This window comes from Trachemys scripta, chromosome 1, assembly GCF_013100865.1.
Source record: "Trachemys scripta elegans isolate TJP31775 chromosome 1, CAS_Tse_1.0, whole genome shotgun sequence".
NCBI classification, from domain to species: Eukaryota; Metazoa; Chordata; order Testudines; family Emydidae; genus Trachemys; species Trachemys scripta.
In genome coordinates this window covers 104,857,536-104,878,529 of record NC_048298.1, presented here as the reverse complement: position 1 = coordinate 104,878,529, position 20,994 = coordinate 104,857,536, and the positions used below count along the sequence as shown (strand labels likewise).

The 20,994-nt window shown below is 42.9% G+C and overlaps 1 protein-coding gene across 7 annotated transcripts in view; it reads left to right on the top strand.

Annotated features, from left to right (window-relative positions):
• The window catches only part of BICD1 (BICD cargo adaptor 1), a 295,717-nt gene that overhangs the window by 222,310 nt on the left and 52,413 nt on the right, over window positions 1-20,994 (top strand). For all 7 annotated transcript variants that reach the window (XM_034780066.1, XM_034780076.1, XM_034780072.1 and 4 more), the window contains exons 5-6: window positions 1,909-3,003; window positions 15,318-15,469. In XM_034780066.1, coding sequence (XP_034635957.1) covers window positions 1,909-3,003; window positions 15,318-15,469 — 1,247 coding nt within the window. The remainder of the gene's footprint in view (window positions 1-1,908; window positions 3,004-15,317; window positions 15,470-20,994) is intronic.

Sequence of the window (20,994 nt, the reverse complement as noted above, 5' to 3'; positions counted from 1 at the left end):
GCACTTCAGAACACTGAATGAACATTAATGGTATTAATATTATTTTTTATAAAGTCTTTAAAAGCCCTTTTTTCCCCATATAAATTTTGCAGAGACTGATTTGACTCCCCCAGATATTGTCTGGGGAGGTACCTATAGGGGGGAAATGCTTTTTAAAAGGCTTTTAGAAACAGGCAGCTCTGATTTCTCTGAATTAGTAATTCTGTTTCCCATAAAACAAAGTTGGAACTGGCATTTTTCTCCAAATGTATAAACAAAGAGCACACCGAGTCATTCACAATTTAATCTAACCTGCTCACAACCCACACTCTAATCCTGCACATATTGAAATTACTGTCAAAAACACCCATTGAAACCATGGGAAGCAGGGATAGACCCACAGTCTTTTACCTTCCATTGCATCACCAGTTCTGATCTGGACAAAGACACACGGGAAACTTTAAATTTTCTGTTTTTTTATGTATGACAATCTGTATCTGAACAACTAACAATTAACCTGGTTCCCTTGCTTTGAGATGTTCTGTATTAAAACCACTGACGGAATAGCCATTCTCCATGGCACCATCTCCTTTTTAACCTCCAAATTTCTCTGTGGGCAGAATTAATATAGCTCAGAGCCAATGGCAGCTCAACTCCTGCTATACTTCTCCAAGGCAAGAGATGATGTGGCCCCAAAACTTTATAGCACACATACAGATTGCTGGCTTTTGATTGACACCATCTGTGTCCACCTCCAGGTTTGTAACAGAGCCAGTTTGTTAGTCCCCAGGGTGTGCTGCAAGGACCATGAGGAGATGAGTGCCAAGTGGGGGTACATAGTGGTGGAGTGGATGTCTGGGGATTATGTGTGTGCTGTAATTTCTATTTCTATTTATGTAGTTGCTGCATTACTTCATTTGAGCTGGGGGAATGTATGCATCTGTTTAATGTATTTTTTAAAGATTGTCAGGGATACCCAGGAGCACTGATAGGGTGCTTTTCATAATTGTTGGTAAAAATCCAAATAAATAAATAATGATGGTGAAAAAATGGCAGAGTTTTTCACAGAAACTCATACATTAATTTGTACCCTTAGGGGAGAAATGTATATGTATCATTATGATTCATTATATCATGAGGTAGGCTGAATAACGTGTGGTGGTGGTTTAAAATTCAGAGAACATATTTTGGGATAAATCTGATCTTTAATGAGAAACCAGTCACTGTCAATTTAGATTGCTAAGCAGAATTGCTAGGGAAGTGGGTAGCCCTTGATGAAATAAGCACTAATAATAAGAAATAATGACCACCTGTCATTAGACTACTGCAAATGGAAGTGGGAGTTGAGATTTCAGACACTCTAGGAGATTTATATGTGTACCTACAATTTAATTTTAAAATTAATGGCTGGTGTGTCTAAATTTCCTCAAGTGCTTTGAAACCTCAACTAGGTTACATAGTTGGGGGAAAAATTGTTTGGTGACCAGCACACAAGCACACGAAGATTAAGAACTGGCCTATACAGGGGCTGCAGAGCACCATTTAAAGTGTGTGTGGGGAGGGGAAATAGATCCCTGCCCCCCACCTGACCCTTCTCTTCTCCTCTCTGGCCCCCCACCATCAACCTGACCTTCCTGGCCTGTGACCCCATCCACCCACCCCCTTTAAATTTGAGCAAACCGCACTGCAACTTGGTGCAGGGGTTTGTCCCACTCATGTTTGTCCCAGCAGCCCCCCATCATGACAGAAAGGAGCCCAGGACAAATTTGAGCGAGTGGCATTGTGACCTGGCACACATGGTCCCAGCACCACTGAGGTTTGGCCTGGCCAAAAAGTCAGGCCGTAGCATAGGCTTCATGGCCTATGGGTCTAGGTCTCTTAGTTTAATTCCCTTCTCAAATGTTAATGTTCTTTATTATATCATTCCAGGTGGAGAGAGAAAAAGCTATTCTCCTGGCCAACCTTCAGGAGTCCCAGACGCAGCTAGAACACACAAAGGGAGCCCTGACTGAGCAACACGAGCGGGTCCATAGGCTCACAGAGCACGTCAACGCCATGAGGGGACTGCAGAGCAACAAGGAGCTGAAAGTAGAGCTGGACTGTGAGAAGGGCCGAGACTCCGGCGAGGAAACGCATGACTATGAAGTAGACATCAATGGCCTGGAGATCCTAGAGTGTAAATACAAAGTGGCCGTGACAGAAGTGATCGACCTTAAAGCTGAGATAAAGGCCTTAAAGGAGAAATACAATAAATGTGTGGAAAACTACACAGAAGACAAGGCGAAGTATGAGAGCAGGATCCAGAGGTATGATGAGCAGGTGACGAACCTGGAAAAATCAACTAAGGAAAGCTACGAGAAAATGGTTCACATAGAAAAAGAGTTGCAAAGGATGACGAGCGTAGCAAATGAAAACCATAATACCCTCAACACAGCCCAGGATGAGCTGGTGACATTTAGTGAGGAGCTGGCTCAGCTCTATCACCATGTATGTTTGTGTAATAATGAAACTCCCAATAGGGTCATGTTGGACTATTACAGGCAAAGTAGAGTCACTCGTAGTGGGAGCCTGAAGGGACCTGATGATCCTAGGGGGCTCCTGTCTCCACGGCTCACCAGAAGAGGAACGGCATCCCCGGTAGAAGCCAGGACCCCAACTGAGCATGTTTCGAAAGAGAGCATAGAGGCTGGCAAAGAACAAAGTCCAACCAAGACACCTACGATTTCTCCTGTCATCACGGCCCCTCCTTCCTCTCCCGTCTCTGACACCAGTGACATACGTAAAGAACCAATGAATATCTACAACCTAAATGCAATAATACGGGACCAAATCAAGCACCTGCAGAAGGCTGTAGATCGGTCACTGCAGCTGTCACGCCAGCGTGCTGCAGCACGTGAACTAGTGCCCATGATTGATAAGGACAAGGAGGCCTTAATGGAAGAGATACTGAAACTGAAGTCCCTGCTGAGTACAAAACGGGAGCAGATAGCAACCCTGAGGGCAGTGTTGAAAGCCAACAAACAGGTAAGTGAGTAGCAATGCTGTCAGTTTGTGGTGATCAGTATTTTCATAGCTGATTTATGTGCCTTTCAGCAGGTATTGTGGTAGACATTTGAAGAATCAGCTGTCCATCCTTCCAGTCAGTCACAATAAGGTTGAAGGTTTTCTTGTTTTTTCTTGTTTAACTCCCTGCAATCTTTCTGCAGAGTCTTTTTGCAGTACCCAACCTTGACCTAAAGGATGGGCAGAGTGAGTGACTTGCTGCAGAGTTTGAGACCTCAATGTCATTACATGGATCAGCCCAGGGTGAAAGTAAGTTAAAGGACTTACTGGTACACCGGAGTCCTGAACAGGGGTGTGGCCTCAACTGGAAGAGGCATGGCCTCAACTGGAAGAGGTGGGGCCTTTAAATAAAGTTTTAAAGGCCCTGGGGAGTCCCGGGCCCTTTAAATCACCCCTGGAGCCATAGGCGCCAACTTTTCCCGGCGCCAGTGGTGCTTGACCCGTCCCCTAGCCCCGCCCTGACTCCACCCATGCCCTGCCCCCATTCCAATCCCTTCCCCAAAGTCCCCACCCCACTCCGCCTCCTCCCTGCGACTATTAGACCCCTTCCCCAAAACCCCGCCCCGGCCCGGCCTCTTCCCTGAGCGCACCGCGTTCCCCCTCCTCCCTCCCAGCGCTTGCCGCTGCGAAACAGCTATTTTGCAGTGGCAAGCGCTGAGAGCTAGGGGGAGAAGTGGAGGAGGCAGAGGTGGAGGTGAGCTGGGGCGGGCGGGGCGAGCAGCTGCCAGTGGGTGCAGAGCACTCACCAATTTTTCCCTGTGGGTGCTCCAGCCCAGAGCACCCATGGAGTCAGCGCCTATGCCCGGAGCTACCAGCTGCAGAGGTGACTGGGAGCCCGGGGCTCAGGGGTGATTTAAAGGGTCCGGGGCTCTGGCCGCCACTATCGCAGCGGAGCTTGGGGTCCTTTATATCGCTGACGGAGCCCTGCCGCTGTTACCCCAGGGCTCTGGCAGACAGGCTTGGGTGGCGAATTAAAGGGCCCAGGGCTCTGGCAGCAGGGAGCTCCAGGCCCTTTAAATCCCCACGGGAGCCCTGCCGCCGCAGGAGCAGCAGCAGGAGCCCCGGGCCTTTAAATCACCGTTTGAGCCTGGCTGCTGGAGCCCCAGGGTAGTGGCGGCAGGGCTACCGTGGGGATTTAAAGGGCCAGGGGCTCAGGCCCCTGTGAGGAGACCCGAGCCCTTTAAAGCGCCGCCCGAGCCCCACTGCTGGAGCCTCAGGGTAGTGGCGGCAGGGCTTTGGCAGTGATTTAAGGGGCCAGGGGCTCCGGCCGCTGCGGGGCGCCCTGGGCCCTTTAAATCACCACCAGAGCCCTGCTGCCACTACTCGAGGGCTGTGGCAGTGGGGCTCAGGAGGCGATTTAAAGGGCCCTAGGCTCTGGCCACTGCAGGGAGCCCTGAGCCCTTTAAATCACCAGCCTGGGAAAGCCGGTCCAGCTTATTTTCACCTCCGGATCAGCCTACGGGAGAAGGAGAAGGGCAGTAAGAAAGGCACAGAGCCCTAACATGGCTCCCTAGTGGGTCTCCTGGTTTGAGAAGAAACCAGGTTTTGAGGGCCACAACCAAACCTGGGTCTTCCAAATGGTAACATGATGTGCCATAGCCTCAAGGCAGTATGCAACTCCAGGGTGCTTGGGAATTAAAAAAACAATTCATTGCATTTACACAGCCAAGGATCTCAAAACACTTTACAAATGTGGGTATTGTTACCGCATTTTACAGGTGGGGATACCAAGGCATAGAAAGGCTAAGTGATTCCATCAAAGACATGCGGTGGGTCAGGATTAGAATCCAGGCCTCCTGACTTCCATTCCCCAACTGTAACCACTAGACTACAATGTCTTTGTGCTATCCTAACAATGGTGGGTGCTCTCTGCTAAACAAATTCAGTGACTGATCCCTTTATAGTCAACAAGTATCAGGGGGTAGCCGTGTTAGTCTGTATCTACAAAAACAACAAAGAGTCTGGTGGCACCTTAAAGACTAACGAAAGCTTATGCCCAAATAAATCTGTTAGTCTTTAAGGTGCCACCAGACTCTTTGTTGTTTTTATAGTCAACAGTAGTTAAATGGCAGCAATAACCCATGCACTTTAGGCAGGGGAAAATATTTATTTATTTCTGCAAAGCAAAATGATCAACAAAATTGTAGACCCTTCTGATTATTGAACAATGTCTGATCATTTAATACAAATGAGTGGATCAGACAATTCTCTTGGGTATGCAAATCTCTTATCCAATTTGGATACTAGTTTGTCACTGCAGTCACCTGGCCAGATATAATAGGTCTGGTTTTCCTTTCTATACTGGTTTTACATCAGTAAAACTCTATTGACTTAAATGCAGTTACTCCTGATTTTGAGCGGGTTGGAATTTTTCAAATATTTGTTTTCCAGAAATGCCATTTTGTTGCCATTGAAATTTTTTTTCTGTCATTGCTAAAATAAGAAATATTGAATTTTTTAAAAAATATGTATCACTTTGGGACAAAGCTGATCAAAAACACCCCACATTTTTTTATTTTTATTTTGAAAATGATAAAAAGGAGATTAAAACATTTTCAAAAATGAAATAAAGATTTTAAAATTTGTCTCAAATTTTCTTTTCATTTTTTGACCAGGTCTATTCTTGATATTGTATAGTAAGACGAGAATACGGCGCATTGTATGTTAAATGTAAAATATCAATCATCACCATGTTCATTTATTTGTGTTATACCCCTATCGCCAACCCTTTGCTTTTGTATCTTTAGGCTTTGGTATCTTTTTAGGCACCAGTCTTGAAAACTATTATGCACGTTGTTATCCACAAAACTCTAGGGCACCCCGCCTATACCCTGCCAAGGGCTCAAGGCGTGACCTGGTTAATTTTGGTACCCTCACCCCTTCCCTACCAAGGGTTCGGGCTTAAAGCACATACCCTTAACCATGGAGCTCAGGGTAAACCTGGTCAATTTAAGTACCCGCCCTTTCCCATGGGGCTCTGGGCTATACAGGTCTGCATAATGTTTTCCCAGTGAAAGAGCCTTACACAGCTGTGCTCTAAACATCTATTTATTAGCAACACACACGGAATACATCGGCCAAGCAAAGCTATTATGCTCACCACTCCCAATATACAGACAAACTTCACCTGATGGCTAGTCAGGATCCACTCATCTGGGGATGCTGGTGCTGCCTCTGCACGTCACGGTCATGCAAGGAGGTCAGAGTTCTAGCAGTTTGATGTTGAACTGCAGGCCAGAGATGGTTCCCAAAGAGCATTGTTTTTCATTTACATTATATAGGTAAACTATATAAACTAGCTCCATCCTTCAAATTTACTAAACCTACTACATTATTCAACACCCCTAGGTAACAACATTTAACCAGTCATGCACTGGCACCTATGTTTTCTCCTCCCTGCTCTTTACATTTTATCTTTCATGCCCAAATTGTACCTTATTTATGACCTTTTTTGTTTGTGCAGATTGTCAGCATAAATTCGCTGGTCAGAGCTTATCTTATCTATTTCCCCATTTGTTGGGGTTTTTCTGTATCCTCCCTAAACTTCCCAGCGCCTGGGTGTCTCTACTTTACAACCCTTGAGTTAGAACTCTTGTTAGGGGCATTCCTGAGGTGGGGGTGTCTTAGCAGCAGAGCATTTTTTCTTAATTTTAGTGATGAAATCCCTGAGTTTCACCCAAGGCTAATCAAGGCTAGTTTAGTATGGGGATGAGCTAAGTCCCAGGTCTACACAAGGCTGGTCAAGGCGAGGTTAGTGTGGGGGTTAGCTAAGTCTGAGGCCTACCATGTGCTTAACTTTAAGCAGGTGAATATTTTCACTGACTTCCATAGAACTACTTGTCCTCAAGCATGTGTTTAAGTGTTTGCAGAATCAGGGCCATAAATTGTAAACTCTTGAGGGCTTTTCCATCATCTGTGTTCGTTCAGAGAACAGGACAATCAGTCCCAATCCTGATTAGGGCATTAGGTCACTACTATAATATAAATGATGATAGGCTGAAAATGTAAAATCACCCAGAGGTCAGGAAATACAACACTAAAGATTCCAACAGCAAAGTTAACTTGGCTGTATTGTACATCCAGTGAATTTTATGCCATATCGGTTTCTTTTACATGTATATTAAGATACACACTTAACTAGAGAAAGAGGACTCATGGATCTTACATATGTGAAATGAAGGTGTTGCAACTCTGCCCTGAAAAGTTGTTGTGTAAAAAAGCACAGTGGGATTCTGTGTCTGTTTCTCAATGACTCCAGTCGAATGTGCTCAGTTTGCAAGTAAAAAGATCTCTCTTAATTACTAACTTTGCAAACTCATCCTAATGTTTGAAAGCCAATCAGCTTTATTTCCATGTCATGCTTCACCAACAATAATCTAACTATTAATAAAGGTTCTTATGAGGCCCTTATCATTATAGTATCTGAGCACGAGTAGCCCCATCCTAATACAAGTATATTGTCAATGTAGATGTGGTGTAACTGAGACACACCCTTGTTCTAGGCCCTTTGATCTAGGTAAAAGGGCAGAGTGCAGGGGCTGTGAAAGCCTCAGACCCAGCCAGGGGAGGATTCCCCAGCACAGAATCTCAGAAGAGAGCCCTAAGGCTGCACTCAGAGGACCCCGGGGGGTGAGGTTGAAGGGCTGCTGGGGCTGCAGTGCTCAGAGCTGAGAAGTTTCCAGGCAGTCTGTGGTAACTTAGGTCCTGTCTCAAGTAAAACAGTTAGCTCGAGTTAATATGTTCCCTTTACTGCAGTGGAGCTAGTGTAGCCCAGAACCACCACACTGCAAGGCAACAGCAGAGTTACATGGAGTCATTTGATTAGCAGCCCAGAGTGATTGGATTAGCTGATGATGAGTTATAACTTGAGCTGTTGCATCTTCACTGCATTATTAGCTCAGGCTTCAACCCACCCCCTAATGGGCCAGCTATCTCCTACCTCAAGCTTAAAGTACCACTTAACTCAAGCTAGAGATTTCTGCATGTGGATGGGAGTCAAGTTAGGGGTGACACTCAAGTCACACCTTCAGACAGTCTCCTAGGGCTGTCTATGTTATGCCAGGGGCCACAGGACTGCTTAGGATGGGAGGAGAAAAAGGTGGCACAAAGCCACCACAGGCCCATCTCCTTCTGGGTTGCAAACACTGTGCTGTGCTTTTAGAAAGGTCAGCACATATTCTCACCCTTTGTGTCCAAGAAAGCAGTCGAGACCCATCACATCCCTGGCTTCTTTGAGTATTGCTACATTGGCCTTGGTATTCTAAATAATGTCTAAAATCCTTTTTAGAAATGGCATCACGGTTTTAAAAAATGCCTATTGTTGTTATTTATTATTATTATTATTATTATTATTATTGTGATTAATTTTTCTTTGATTTTTCATAAAGAAACACAGTGAAAAGTACAAAAGGGGTAAATGACTTACAGCTTGTTTATGTTTCAAAATACAGCATGCTTCATGGGATCTTCAATACAAGTATGCAATTTTACAAGAAAACAGTCACAGCAATGAATAATTTTTTCTTTTTCAATAATATCTTCTGGTCAGGAACAGTGGACATAATACTAAAAAAGAGAGGCATTAAATTAATGCCAAAAAGTTAGTGTTTTTAAGAAAATATACCTATTTAAGAAGAGCATATTACTCTCTTCTTACCATCATTCAACTCAAGGAAAGGCTCCTTAGAAACAAAATGCAGGATTATGGTTTGGGGTATTGCTTAGGTAATGACATTACACAGTAAACCTAGGAAACATGGGTGCTATCTAGTGGCCACCAAGTAGCACTGTAACTTCATTCTGAAAAAGAAAACTGCATCGTGTTGCTAAAAGAAACAGTACAATGAAGTGTTTCACTAACATTTTCTGCTAAGTTGGCATTATAACCAGTAGTTCCCGAAAAAAATAATGTGCAGTACTGCCTCTTAACTTGAATTGTGCTTATCTGACTGAAGGAAAACAATCAAGGACCTACAGTCCTCTTTGCTTGTATTACAGTAGCCCTCAAAAGCGCCAAACAGGATTAGAGTCCCATTGTGCTAAAAAATATACTAAGTCAGAGGAGTACAGTGTCTGCCTCAAAGACCTTGCAACCTAAAATATCCAGACAAAAAAAAAAAAAAACAGAAAAAGGGTGGTGAAAATGGGCTCAAGCAATTTGATCAAGGTGATGATGATGAACATACCTTTTGTTAGTTCACTTTCTTCTTTTTATTTTATGCATACATTTATTCAGAGCGTCACTTGCTGCGTCAACACTAGTTTGGGAGCAAAACATAGAATCTTAAAAATCTTAAGCAATAGTAAAGTAATGATACTAACCATAAGGCTCACATCAATAATGGTTCTGATTTTTGGTTTCAAATAACATGTATAAAATAAAATGAACCTGCCTACAATGGGGAAATTCAACAGCCTGAGTATTTCTTTTAAATTTATTAAAAATAAATACATAAATAAAATACCCTACCTCAGGCAAATATAATGAACAGTAGGACTCTCTAGTCCTCTCTAGTCTATTCAATATCCATTTTACATATGTGCTGGTTGCAGTCATGATGCCTCTATCTTTGACAACTGGGGTGTCTCCTCAAGTCCTGAGACATTGCAGGAATTACTTGAGGACCTAAAATATCCCCCAAAGCCTGAGCCTTAAGCCAAAAGCCTGGAGTTAGGCAGGTATAGTAAAATGGAGATTTTGTACTTTAAATGCAAATGTAGATCATGATACTAAGTACTCCTCAAAGTGCAATGTATTTTCCATAACTAAAATAGCAGGCCCACTGTTTTACTTTTTTATGTGTAAAAAATGAAGTACTTACCATTTTAGCATTTTTCATTTTTTTCAGTAACAAGTATCGCTCATTTGTTTTGCTTCACACACTGTTACCATAAAGCAAGTGGCAAGACATTTCTAAATGTGTAAAGTTGTCTTGAAACTTGACATATCTAAAGTGAAAACGAGTAAACAAAGCAAAGTTTGCATGTGGGCTATAGTTTTAAGGCCACAACTTTTGAGAGATTGAATTTGGAACAGAAAGAGAGTCCTGTTATAATATCAATAGACTGGGGGGAAGAGTTGAGACAGGCAATGCAAAGGTATGCATGTACAGATGCTCTGCCCTATTCCTTTGGAAGCCATTTAGGTATATTTGCAGGTTTTTGATCGAGGAATTTGTTTTCTATTATCTTGCCAAGCTGTATTTTTCTTGATTTTGTTTGCTTTGCCTTTGGCGCGTTTGTACTTGCTTATGTTCAAAGATGACTTTGAGAAGAGTTGCCTGAGACTACATAATTTTACATGTAAAAGCTTGTGTTGAGCAGAAAAAGCTCGCTGGGGACCTCCTGGAGGATTTGCAGGTTTTAATATTGTTATATACCTACTCTTTTAGACTACAGTGTATTGAGAAGAGAAAGACCTGAAGGTTTTGGTGCATTGACCCTCACATTTTTGGATGGGAAATCAGGAGTAGTTATAATAATTTACATTTATAAATTTCTTTTTGCCCTGTACGGTCCTAAAACTGTTTACAAACTTAAACTGAAATACAAACTAAATGTAGGGATCGCTTCAACCAGCAATGAAACACAGTTGTTTTGGGGTGGAATGTCGCAGCACTGTCAGCAGCAATATCAAAACAAGATCTGACATACAGAATGCCATATCCATGTATCTGTTGTACAATTTGTTAGCACTGTGGCACCAAAGAAAAAGATCCTTGAAAAATCACGTCAGCTGTAGCAGAGGAGTACAGACTATATTTTAAGTGTGTATCTTAGAGGGATGGGGAGTGGCAATGGGAGACAGTTCAGGAATGGGCGCTAACCGCTCTCCAAAATATTCTTGCACCAACTCAGAGGAAATTAACACAGCCATGATTTACCAGATAGATGTTTCCTTGAAATCCACATTATCATCTAATAAGGTTCTGGAGGAATGTTTATATTGTCCCTCTCAAAATGGCAATCATCTCCCATTGTACTCAATGAGACTAAGGCCTCAGATTCCCTATAGGAGGTTAGTCCCCTGTGCTGTGTGGAGGAAGAGATACTCAATACTATTGTGAACAATGAGGGAAAGAGAGAGACCTTCCTTAAAATGGCCACCAACTGGTGAGTGTCATAGTTCCTGTCCTATTGAGAACCATGGAAGATAGCAGACGTTTTGAAAAAGGGCTTTTCTTTATAGAGTTCTCAGTAGTACAACACTGTATTGAGACTTTCAGTTATTAAGAATAGGAAAAATTACCATTAATCCAAAAATAAATTATTCAAATGCAGTCAATGCACATAATTTCTCTGAGTGTTAACTCTATGGAAGTTAATGTGTATGGGAAGTGTGTTATTCCGTTACTGAGATCATTGGGGGTGGGGGAGGGCGAAGTCTAGCACCAGATACTAAATTACTTTATGTCAGTTTGATTCCTAAACAAATCAGCAGCTTTACTTGTAAATTCTTAGAAGATTATTCTATACTCAAACAAGAAGTGTGGTAAATTTGGGGAGGATATGCAGCATTGTTTATACAAAGCAAAGAAGTTTGGATTCCTGCTTTTAAGTACAAAACAGAACTCAGCCTTAACTATGGAGTCACTACGAACACCTCCATAAGGCACCCGTGGCATCTTTAAACAGCAGTGACCATTGGGCTAAGTAATCTGCAAATGAGAACTCTTGACACGTGTCCAGTCTCCTTCATACCACTGAACCACTACCGCCAAACAAATAGAATCATAGAATCATAGAATATCAGGTTTGGAAGGGACCTCAGGTGGTCATCTAGTCCAACCCCCTGCTCAAAGCAGGACCAATTCCCAACTAAATCATCCCAGCCAGGGCTTTGTCAAGCCTGACCTTAAAAACCTCTAAGGAAGGAGATTCCACCACCTTCCCAGGTAACCCATTCCAGTGCTTCATCACCCTCCTAGTGAAAAAGTTTTTCCTAATATCCAACCTAAACCTCCCCCACTGCAACTTCAGACGATTTACTCCTTGTTCTGTCATCAGGTATCACTGAGAACAGTCTGATCCATCCTCTTTGGAACCCACTTTCAGGTAGTTGAAAACAGCTATCAAATCTCCCCCCTCATTCTTCTCTTCTGCAGACTAAACAAGCCTAGTTCCCTCAGCCTCTCCTCATAAGTCATGTGCTCCAGCCCCCTAATCATTTTTGTTGCCCTCCGCTGGACTCTTTCCAATTTTTCCACATCCTTCTTGTAATGTGGGGCCCAAAACTGAATACAGTATTCCAGATGAGGCCTCACCAATGTCGAATAGAGGGGAATGATCACGTCCCTCGATCTGCTGGCAATGCCCCTATTTATACAGACCAAAATGCCGTTAGCCTTCTTGGCAACAAGGGCAAACTGTTGACTCATATCCAGCTTCTCGTCCTCTGTAACTCCTAGGTCCTTTTCTGCAGAACTGCTTCCTAGCCATTCGGTCCCTAGTCTGTAGCAGTGAATGGGATTCTTCCGTCCTAAGTGCAGGACTCTGCACTTGTGCTTGTTGAACCTCATCAGGTTCCTTTTGGCCCAATCCTCTAATTTGTCTAGGTCCCTCTGTATCCTATCCCTACCCTCCAGCGTATCTACCACTCATCCCAGTTTAGTGTCATCTGCAGGGCCGGCTCTAACTTTTTTGCTGCCCCAAGCAGCAAAAAAAAGCGCCCCCCCCCCCCCCCCCCCCCCCCCCCCGCCCCGCCCCCCCCCCCCCCCCCCCCCGCCGAGCGCCACGCCGCAAGAGCACCCCCCGCGGAATGCCGCGCCGTGCTGCCCCCCGCCACCCCAAGATTGGCCGCCCCTTACCAGGTGCCGCCCCAAGCATGTGCTTGGTTGCCTGGTGCCTGGAGCTGGTCCTGGTCATCTGCAAACTTGCTGAGAGTGCAGTCCACGCCATCCTCCAGATCACTAGTGAAGATATTGAACAAAACCGGCCCCAGGACTGACCCTTGGGGCATTCCACTTGAAACCAGCTGCCAACTAGACATGGAGCCATTGATCACTACCCGTTGAGCCCAAAGATCTAGCCAGCTTTCTATCCACCTTATAGTCCATTCATCCAGCGCATACTTCTTTAACTTGCTGGCAAGAATACTGTGGGAGACCGTATCAAAAGCTTTGCTAAAGTCAAGAAATAACACATCCACTGCTTTCCCCTCATCCACAGACCCAGTTATCTCCTCATAGAAGGCAATTATGTTAGTCAGGCATGACTTGCCCTTGGTGAATCCATGCTGACTGTTCCTGATCACTTTAGTCTCCTCTAAGTGCTTCAGAATTGATTCCTTGAGGACCTGCTCCATGATTTTTCCAGGGACTGAGGTGAGGCTGAATGGCCTGTAGTTCCCCGGATCTTCCTTCTTCCCTTTTTTAAAGATGGGCACTAGATTAGCCTTTTTCCAGTCATCCGGGACCTCCCCCAATCGCCATGAGTTTTCAAAGATAATGGCCAATGGCTCTGCAATCACATCCGCCAACTCCTTTAGCACCCTCGGTTGCAGCGCATCCGGCCCCATGGACTTGTGCTCGTCCAGTTTTTCTAAACAGTCCTGAACCACTTCTTTCTCCACTGGGGGCTGGTCACCTCCTCCCCATGCTGTGCTGCCCAGTGCAGCAGTCTGGGAGCTGACCTTGTTCGTGAAGACAGAGGCAAAAAAAGCATTGAGTACATTAACTTTTTCCACATCCTCTGTCACTAAGTTGCCTCCCTCATTCAGTAAGGGGCCCACACTTTCCTTGACTTCCTTCTTGTTGCTAACATACCTGAAGAAACAGATACAACAGTCATTAATAATGTAATTAAAACTTGATTTCTTCAAATATGGCCTATACACAAACCTCAGTTAATTTTAACTATCTGGAAAATTTGAAGTGACTGCATTATTCCTTTCTTAAAATCATTTGAGACAAAGAAAAAATTTGGGGGCTGGCGACTGTGGCGATATTTCAGTGGTGGGACCTTCCGCCACCTCTGTGGGGGGCAGCATTTTGGGGTGGGACCTTCCGCCGCCTAGGGCAGCAGAAAAGCTGGCGGCGCTCCTGGGTGGGACAGATGGTTAAGCATAAGAGGTTCACACATGTTGTTTGAGACCATTTAAAGTGAAGTGGGCAATTGGCATATTTGTAGTGGTAGGACAGTGGAGGGCTAATAGGCAGCAGGGTGTTACAAATTGTTGTAATGAGCCATAAAACAACTTTCTCTGTTAAGTCCATAGTTTTTAGTGTCCAGCAATTATGACTTTAAGGTCTAAGGCTTGTCTTTTGAAGTTGTAGTGTAGTGTAGGTTTCCTTTGAGGACAAGGACTTAAAGGAGTCATCAGTTTGTGAAAAGTGTGTGCCCACGGAGTTATATGTTGTTTTTAACTTTTATCAATTTTCTGTGTGAATTCATTTGAGAGCATAGTGATTGTCTGGTTTCATCCAGATACATAGTTGTTGTTGGGGCATTTGATGCACTGAATGCAGTACACCACATATTGTGATAGGTATGTGTAGGACTCATGGTCTTCAAAGGTGTGTTGATCAGCATAGCAGTGGAGATATTTCTGCAAGTTTTGCATCTGTTGTTCTGACAAGGTCTGGTGCCACTTTCAGTTGATGTGTACCTGGTCTGTGGAAAACTTGCTTCTGATGATGAACTTGGTGAGGTTGTGGAGTTGTTTTAAGGCCAGAAGAGAGGAGGCTGGAAAAAAAATTCAGGATGTGGTCCTCATCAAATATGCCTCATTCTAGTGTGGGGTTGTAGGTGTATTGAAGCAGGTTCTCCTCAGGTATTCAGGTGGACCATTCCATGATGTGATCTACTTCTCTGGTGGAGTGTCCTTGTTTGGTGAAGGCTGTTTTAAGTGTGTATCCCAGACTTTCTCCTCAGAACATATTCTGAGGCATCTAAGTGCCTGGCAGTAGCTAACAGATTTCATGGTGCATTTAGGGTGGTTACTGGATTTACGAAGGTGATCCATGGATTTCTTATATATAGTTGTCTGTAGAGTTCCATTGTTGAAGCTGATTGTGTTGTCCAGGAGGTTGATACTGGTGTGGGAATGTTCTAGAGAGAGTGTGGTGGTTGTTGAAGTTGTGGTGGAAATCTGCGAAAGAGTTTAGGTCGTCTGTCCAGAGGATGAAAGTATCATCAATGTATCTCAGGTATATCACTGGTTTCATGGTGCATTAACTTGTGAATGAAGGTGGAAGCCAGAAATGAAATCATAACCTGGCCTCTTAGCTGTTAGCAAATTCCCTTCTCAAAAATATATATCCCTCTCTCTTTTTCAGACGGCTGAAGTGGCACTGGCCAATCTGAAGAATAAATATGAGAATGAAAAATCAATGGTGACTGAAACCATGACCAAACTGCGAAATGAGTTAAAGGCTTTGAAAGAAGATGCAGCAACCTTCTCATCCTTGAGAGCAATGTTTGCAACCAGGTAAGGGAAACTGCCTCATAGCCTTCTCTCCTGCTCAATAGTTGAAAGGCAAGCCTATGATGTGAGTGAGAGAACATCACCTTCATGCATTTCTTCTCATGCTCTTGATGCGCTAGTATGTGGATACAAAAGCTACTTTCCTCAGTGAGAGAGACAAGGTGGGTGAGGCAATATCTTTTACTGTTTGTGGAAGGGACAAGCTTTTGAGCTTTCTGCAATACCAGAGCTTTGTTGGATGAAGGAGAATGAAGTTTGTAATGCAGACTCTGCAAAAGTTTCAAGCTTCCAAATGGCATCAAGCTACATGCCTCTGAAAATAATGCTTTTAAGTGGCAATGCCAGTACAGCCTTGGGTAAAGTGTTATAAATAACTATATTAGAGCCCTCTATATTTGGATTTATACTCTGTTTTTTGAAGTGGAAAATAAACATTAGATTTATGTGGTTTTTGTTCACACTCAGAAAAGATAAAACAGTGATTCTGCCATGTAAAAACCTTCACATAGCTAAACTCCATCTTTGCCCTTGCCATCTGATTTATTATTGACCATTGAAAAAACATCTATAATTCTCTATCAGTATGGCTCTGCTATAACCCAGCACTGAAAATTATCAGGTTACTGCAATTTCTCATTGCACTGTAAATTATTATTTTCTACAGCTGTTGGTATTTCATTTATTGTCTTCTCGTTCATAGGTTTAAAAATGTCACACACCACCTGCAGTGAATTTTTCAGTTCTTCCCAGCAGGATCATAATTACTCACATCTTATCTTTTTTTTTTTTTTTTTTTTTTTGACTAAAGGGAACTTCCAGTTTTAGCTGATTTCTTAAAGGTGACTTGCAAATAATTATTTCCAAAAGATCCAATACCTGCAGCAATATGTGCTGAATTCCCCCAAGTAACCAAAGAAAGAGAGCTATTCAGCACTTTATGGGATTAAATCATCCTATTTTCCCCTCTAATCCGACACCACATTTACTGCAGGCTCCTGCTTCATGTAGTGCCCTATCATGCACTAATTCAGGGGTTTTCAAACTGGGGGGTCAGGACCCCTCAGGGAGTCACGAGGTTATTACATGGGGGGTCACGAACTGTAAGCCTCCACTCCAAACCCCATGTTGCCTCCAGCATTTATAATGGTGTTAAATATGTATACAAAATAGGGCTGTCGATTACTCGCAGTTAACTCATGCGATTAACTAAAAAATATTAATCGCGATTAAAAAAATTAATCCGTCTCAACTGCATTGTTAAGCAATAGAATACCAATTGAAATTTATTAAATATTTTCGATGTTTTTCTACATTTTCATATATATTGTATTCTGTGTTGTAACTGAAACCAAAGTGTATATTATTTTTTATTACAAATATTTGCACTGTAAAAGTGATAAACAAAAGAAATTGTATTTTTCAATTTACCTCATACAAGTACTGCAGTGCAATCGCTTTGTTGTGAAAGTGCAACTTACAGATGTAGATATTTTTTGTTACATAAGTGCACTTAAAACAAAACAATGTAAAACCTTAGAGCCTACAAGTCTAGTCAGTCCTATTTCTTGTTCAGCCAATCACTAAGACAAACAAGTTTGTTTACATTTACAGGAGATAATGCTGCTCTCTTCTTATTTATAATGATACCAGAAAGTGAGAACAGGCATTTGCATGGCACTTCTGTAGCTGGCATTGCAAGGTATTTATGTGCCACATATACTAAACATTCATATGCCCCTTCATGCTTCGGCCATCATTCCAGAGGACATGCTTCCATGCTGATGAGGCTCGTTAAAAAAAAAAGTGTTCATTTAATATCTGACTGAACTCCTTGGGGGAGAATTGTATGTCCCCTGCTCTGTTTTACCCACATTTCACATATATTTCATGTTCATAGCAGTCTTGGATGATGACAAACTTGTTTGTCTGAGCAATTGGCTGAACAAGAAGTAGGACTGAGTGGACTTGCAGATTAAAATTTTACATTTTTAAAATTTTAATGCAGTTTTTTTGTACATAATTCTACATTAGTAAGTTCAACTTTCATGATAAAGAGATTGCACTACAGTACTTGTATTAGGTGAATTGAAAAATACTATTTCTTTTGTTTTTTTACGGTGCAAATACTTGTAATAAAAAAATATAAAGTGAGCACTGTACACTTTGTATTCCGTGTTGTAATTGAAATCAATATATTTGAAAATGTAGAAAATATCCAAAATATTTAAATAAATGGTATTCTATTATTGTTTAACAGTGTGATTCATCACGATTAATTTTTTTAATCCCTTGACAGCCCTAATAAAAAAGTGATTTTAATTTATAAGGGGGAGGCGGTTGCAGTCAGAGGCTTGCTATGTGCAGGGGGTCACCAGTACAAAAGTTTGAGAACCATTGCATTAATCTAACCATATTATACACACAGTTTCATACCGGAACTTTTCTATAGTAATTAGGAGCCAGATCAACAGCTGGTTTGAGTGAATGTAGCTTCAATGACTTCACTCCAGAAATGCATGGTTTTGTATAGGTTTTAAAAATCTGTTTATTCATCTTTTAAAAAGCACACTTTGTGAGGTATACATAGATGTAGGCCATTCCAGTCTGCAGCAGGGACCTGAGGAGGGTGTGGTGTCAGTGGCATAAAGCAGACTGTTTATCATGTGGAGCATGAGCCAATAATCTGCTATGTGGCTGGACTTTGGAAAGCTTGAGAAAGGAAATGTCAAGGTAATGTTAGATTGTTGGTGTACTGAATCCACCTCTTTATCCCACTTGGGACACTGAGCATACATTTCTACACTCTGCAGGATTTAGGGGATGATCCAAAGCGTATTGGAGACAATGGAAGTTTTTCTGCTGACTTCACTGGGCTTTGTATCAGGCTCTTACAGAATATAGATATTCTTGTAGGTCATCTTTTAAATACTAACTGAACATGAAAAATAAAGTGGGAACTGACCATCAGGATATCCACAAAAATAAGAGAAAGGGCAAGTTACAGACTCTGGGACTTTCTTCCCCTTTTAGGATATGGGTGATTAAAATTGGTAAGCCCATTTACCACTAAAGAGAGTTGCCCACATAAATATCTTGCTTATTGATAAGGGAATAAACCCCTATTCTGTGATACAAATTACACTCTTTTGCATTAAGTTCCTGAGAAGGTTTGCATGGACGTAGTCTTAACACTTCTCTTGTTTTTAAGAATATCCTCTTCTCCCATTTACACCTAACATGCTAACATAGTTTTTGTGGTGCCAATTTTAGGACCATATACTCTTAAAGGGTTTCCTTACATAGAGCACAGTATCAAGATGCATTAAGATGTGACTGAAAAACTCCTCCATAGCTGAATGTGTGGACTATAGTTTTTTTTTACATTGTCTCCACTTCAGAAGTAACAGTGCAGAAATATTTCAGTAGATCCAGAAATGATTAGTGGCACAATGGTTGCTACCCTATCAATCCAGCAGAATTTACACAGAAAACATCTTTGTAAATTATTGCTGTCCTAGCAAGACAGCACTATCTCATGGTGCTCTGATTATACACCTGGGGCTAGATTCACAAAGAAACGTAGGCCGGGTGATGGCGAGGGTTGCAACGTCTAACTCTGAGGCACCTAGAAAATCACTGGGATTCACAAAGCCTGTGTTTGGTGCCTAGTTCCCTGTATAATGAATGGGCAGAGATAGATGCCTCTAAATTGGATTCACCAAAGCCAGCACACTAGGCAGCTCCTTGCCTAAGCTACCCAATGGGAGATGCCAAGCCAAAGGGGTTGTGCTGAGCCCCACCCTTCTCTTGGAGATATATGCCTCTAAGTCTGGGCTGCAGAGGGGTGCTGCCTTCTGCTTAGGATTCTCAGCTGCAAAGTCTCTCTTGCATTAGGTGTCCATGCTGTTTTAGTGAGGTGGCCCATAACATTTGGCCCAGTGATTAGGTTACTTACCTGGGATGTGGGAGATCCCTGGTTTAATTCCCACCGCTGCTTGAGGGGGAGAAGGGATTTGAACTGGGATCTGCTACCTCTCAGGGTTAGCAGTACTCTAACCACTGAGCTACGGGGTATTCTGAGGTGATAGCCCTTGAGTCTCTCCTGTTGATGCTGTTCCACGTTGGATAAATAATTTTTAAAAAGTCATTAGAATAGGGGGACTGGATGCAGGGACTTCTACTTCCCAGGCGAGGGCTTTAACGACCAGGCTGTAGAGTCATTTTCATGCTTGTGCAAGTGCACCCTTTCTCTCTGGATCAGTGATTCTTTCATTATTTGTCCACAGTGGAACAGCTTCAATGTGAGAGACTGAGGAAGCCCCACACCAGAATATACCATAGCCCTGTAGTTAGGGCATGGCCTGAGAGGTGTTGGCAGATCCCAGTTCAAATCCTTTCTCCTCTCAGGCAGAGGGGGGACTTTGAACCAGGGGTCTTCCGCATCCCAGGTGAGTACCTTAACTACTGGGTAAAAAGCTATGAGGGAGGACTCCTCCATTTCCTCCTTCTTCACCTAAAATCACCTAAAGGGGCCTGATCTGGTAGGCAAAGTCTGAGTGCGTTTACTGGATCAGGCTCTGCAGGCATGTTAAGCAGAGGAAGACCTGTTTTCTCCTGGTCTGTGCATTGCTCTGGGGTTTAGGTGACTGGATGCCTGGTGTGGGGCTACAGTGCTCATGCGCAGAGGCAGAAATATAGGCACATAGGGAACTTATAGAACAAAAACTTAGGTGCCAAGCGAGTTTAGGGCTCAGGGGCAGCTGAGTAGGGGGTTTGTGAATCCCAGTAGGACCTGATTCTGGGATTTAGGTGCCTAAAGTGGAAGTTAGGTTTTTATGTCCTTTTGTGAATCTAGTCCCTTGTAGCTAAACTCAGAAACCTATGAGACATGTTGCCAAAACTTCCCAACCCTATACCCTGCTCTCCATGTGAGAGCCTTTCTGAAGAACTGTGCAGTGTTTGTTTAGATGGAACAGCGCACCAGCCCTATATGGTTCACGGCAATTACATCTGCGCAGACCACAAGCTTAACAGATATCATCATACACACACAACGTGTAGAATTGCATCGGTCACTTAAATAACACTTCCTATAGTATCGCTTTGTAGGTCCTCCAAGGCACTGTGTCCTTTCTAGAATGTTTCATCTGCTTTTCTAGACCATGCCCCTTTTCTTCTTCAACAAGTACTATACCATGTGTGTATATATAATATTATATGTTGTCATAAGAGCTCAAGATTTCCCCCTCCATTTTTGTTCATCTTGGACCCTTCTATGCCTTTTACCATGTGTGACTGGGGTCCCAGTGGGGGGCCAATTGAGGTCACTCAATTAGGGTGAACTGCAAAGAATGGGGCAGACAAACCCCAAAGCCAGTGGATAATTCAATACTTAGATTTACCAAGCCAGCATAAAACTGCTTCATTACTTCGCTGGTTATTCAGAAGTCAAGAACAGTTTCCTTAAAGTACCCAGCGTCAGGCCTCCATCCAGGTACCCAAGTCAAATATGATGAAGATTTCTGAAA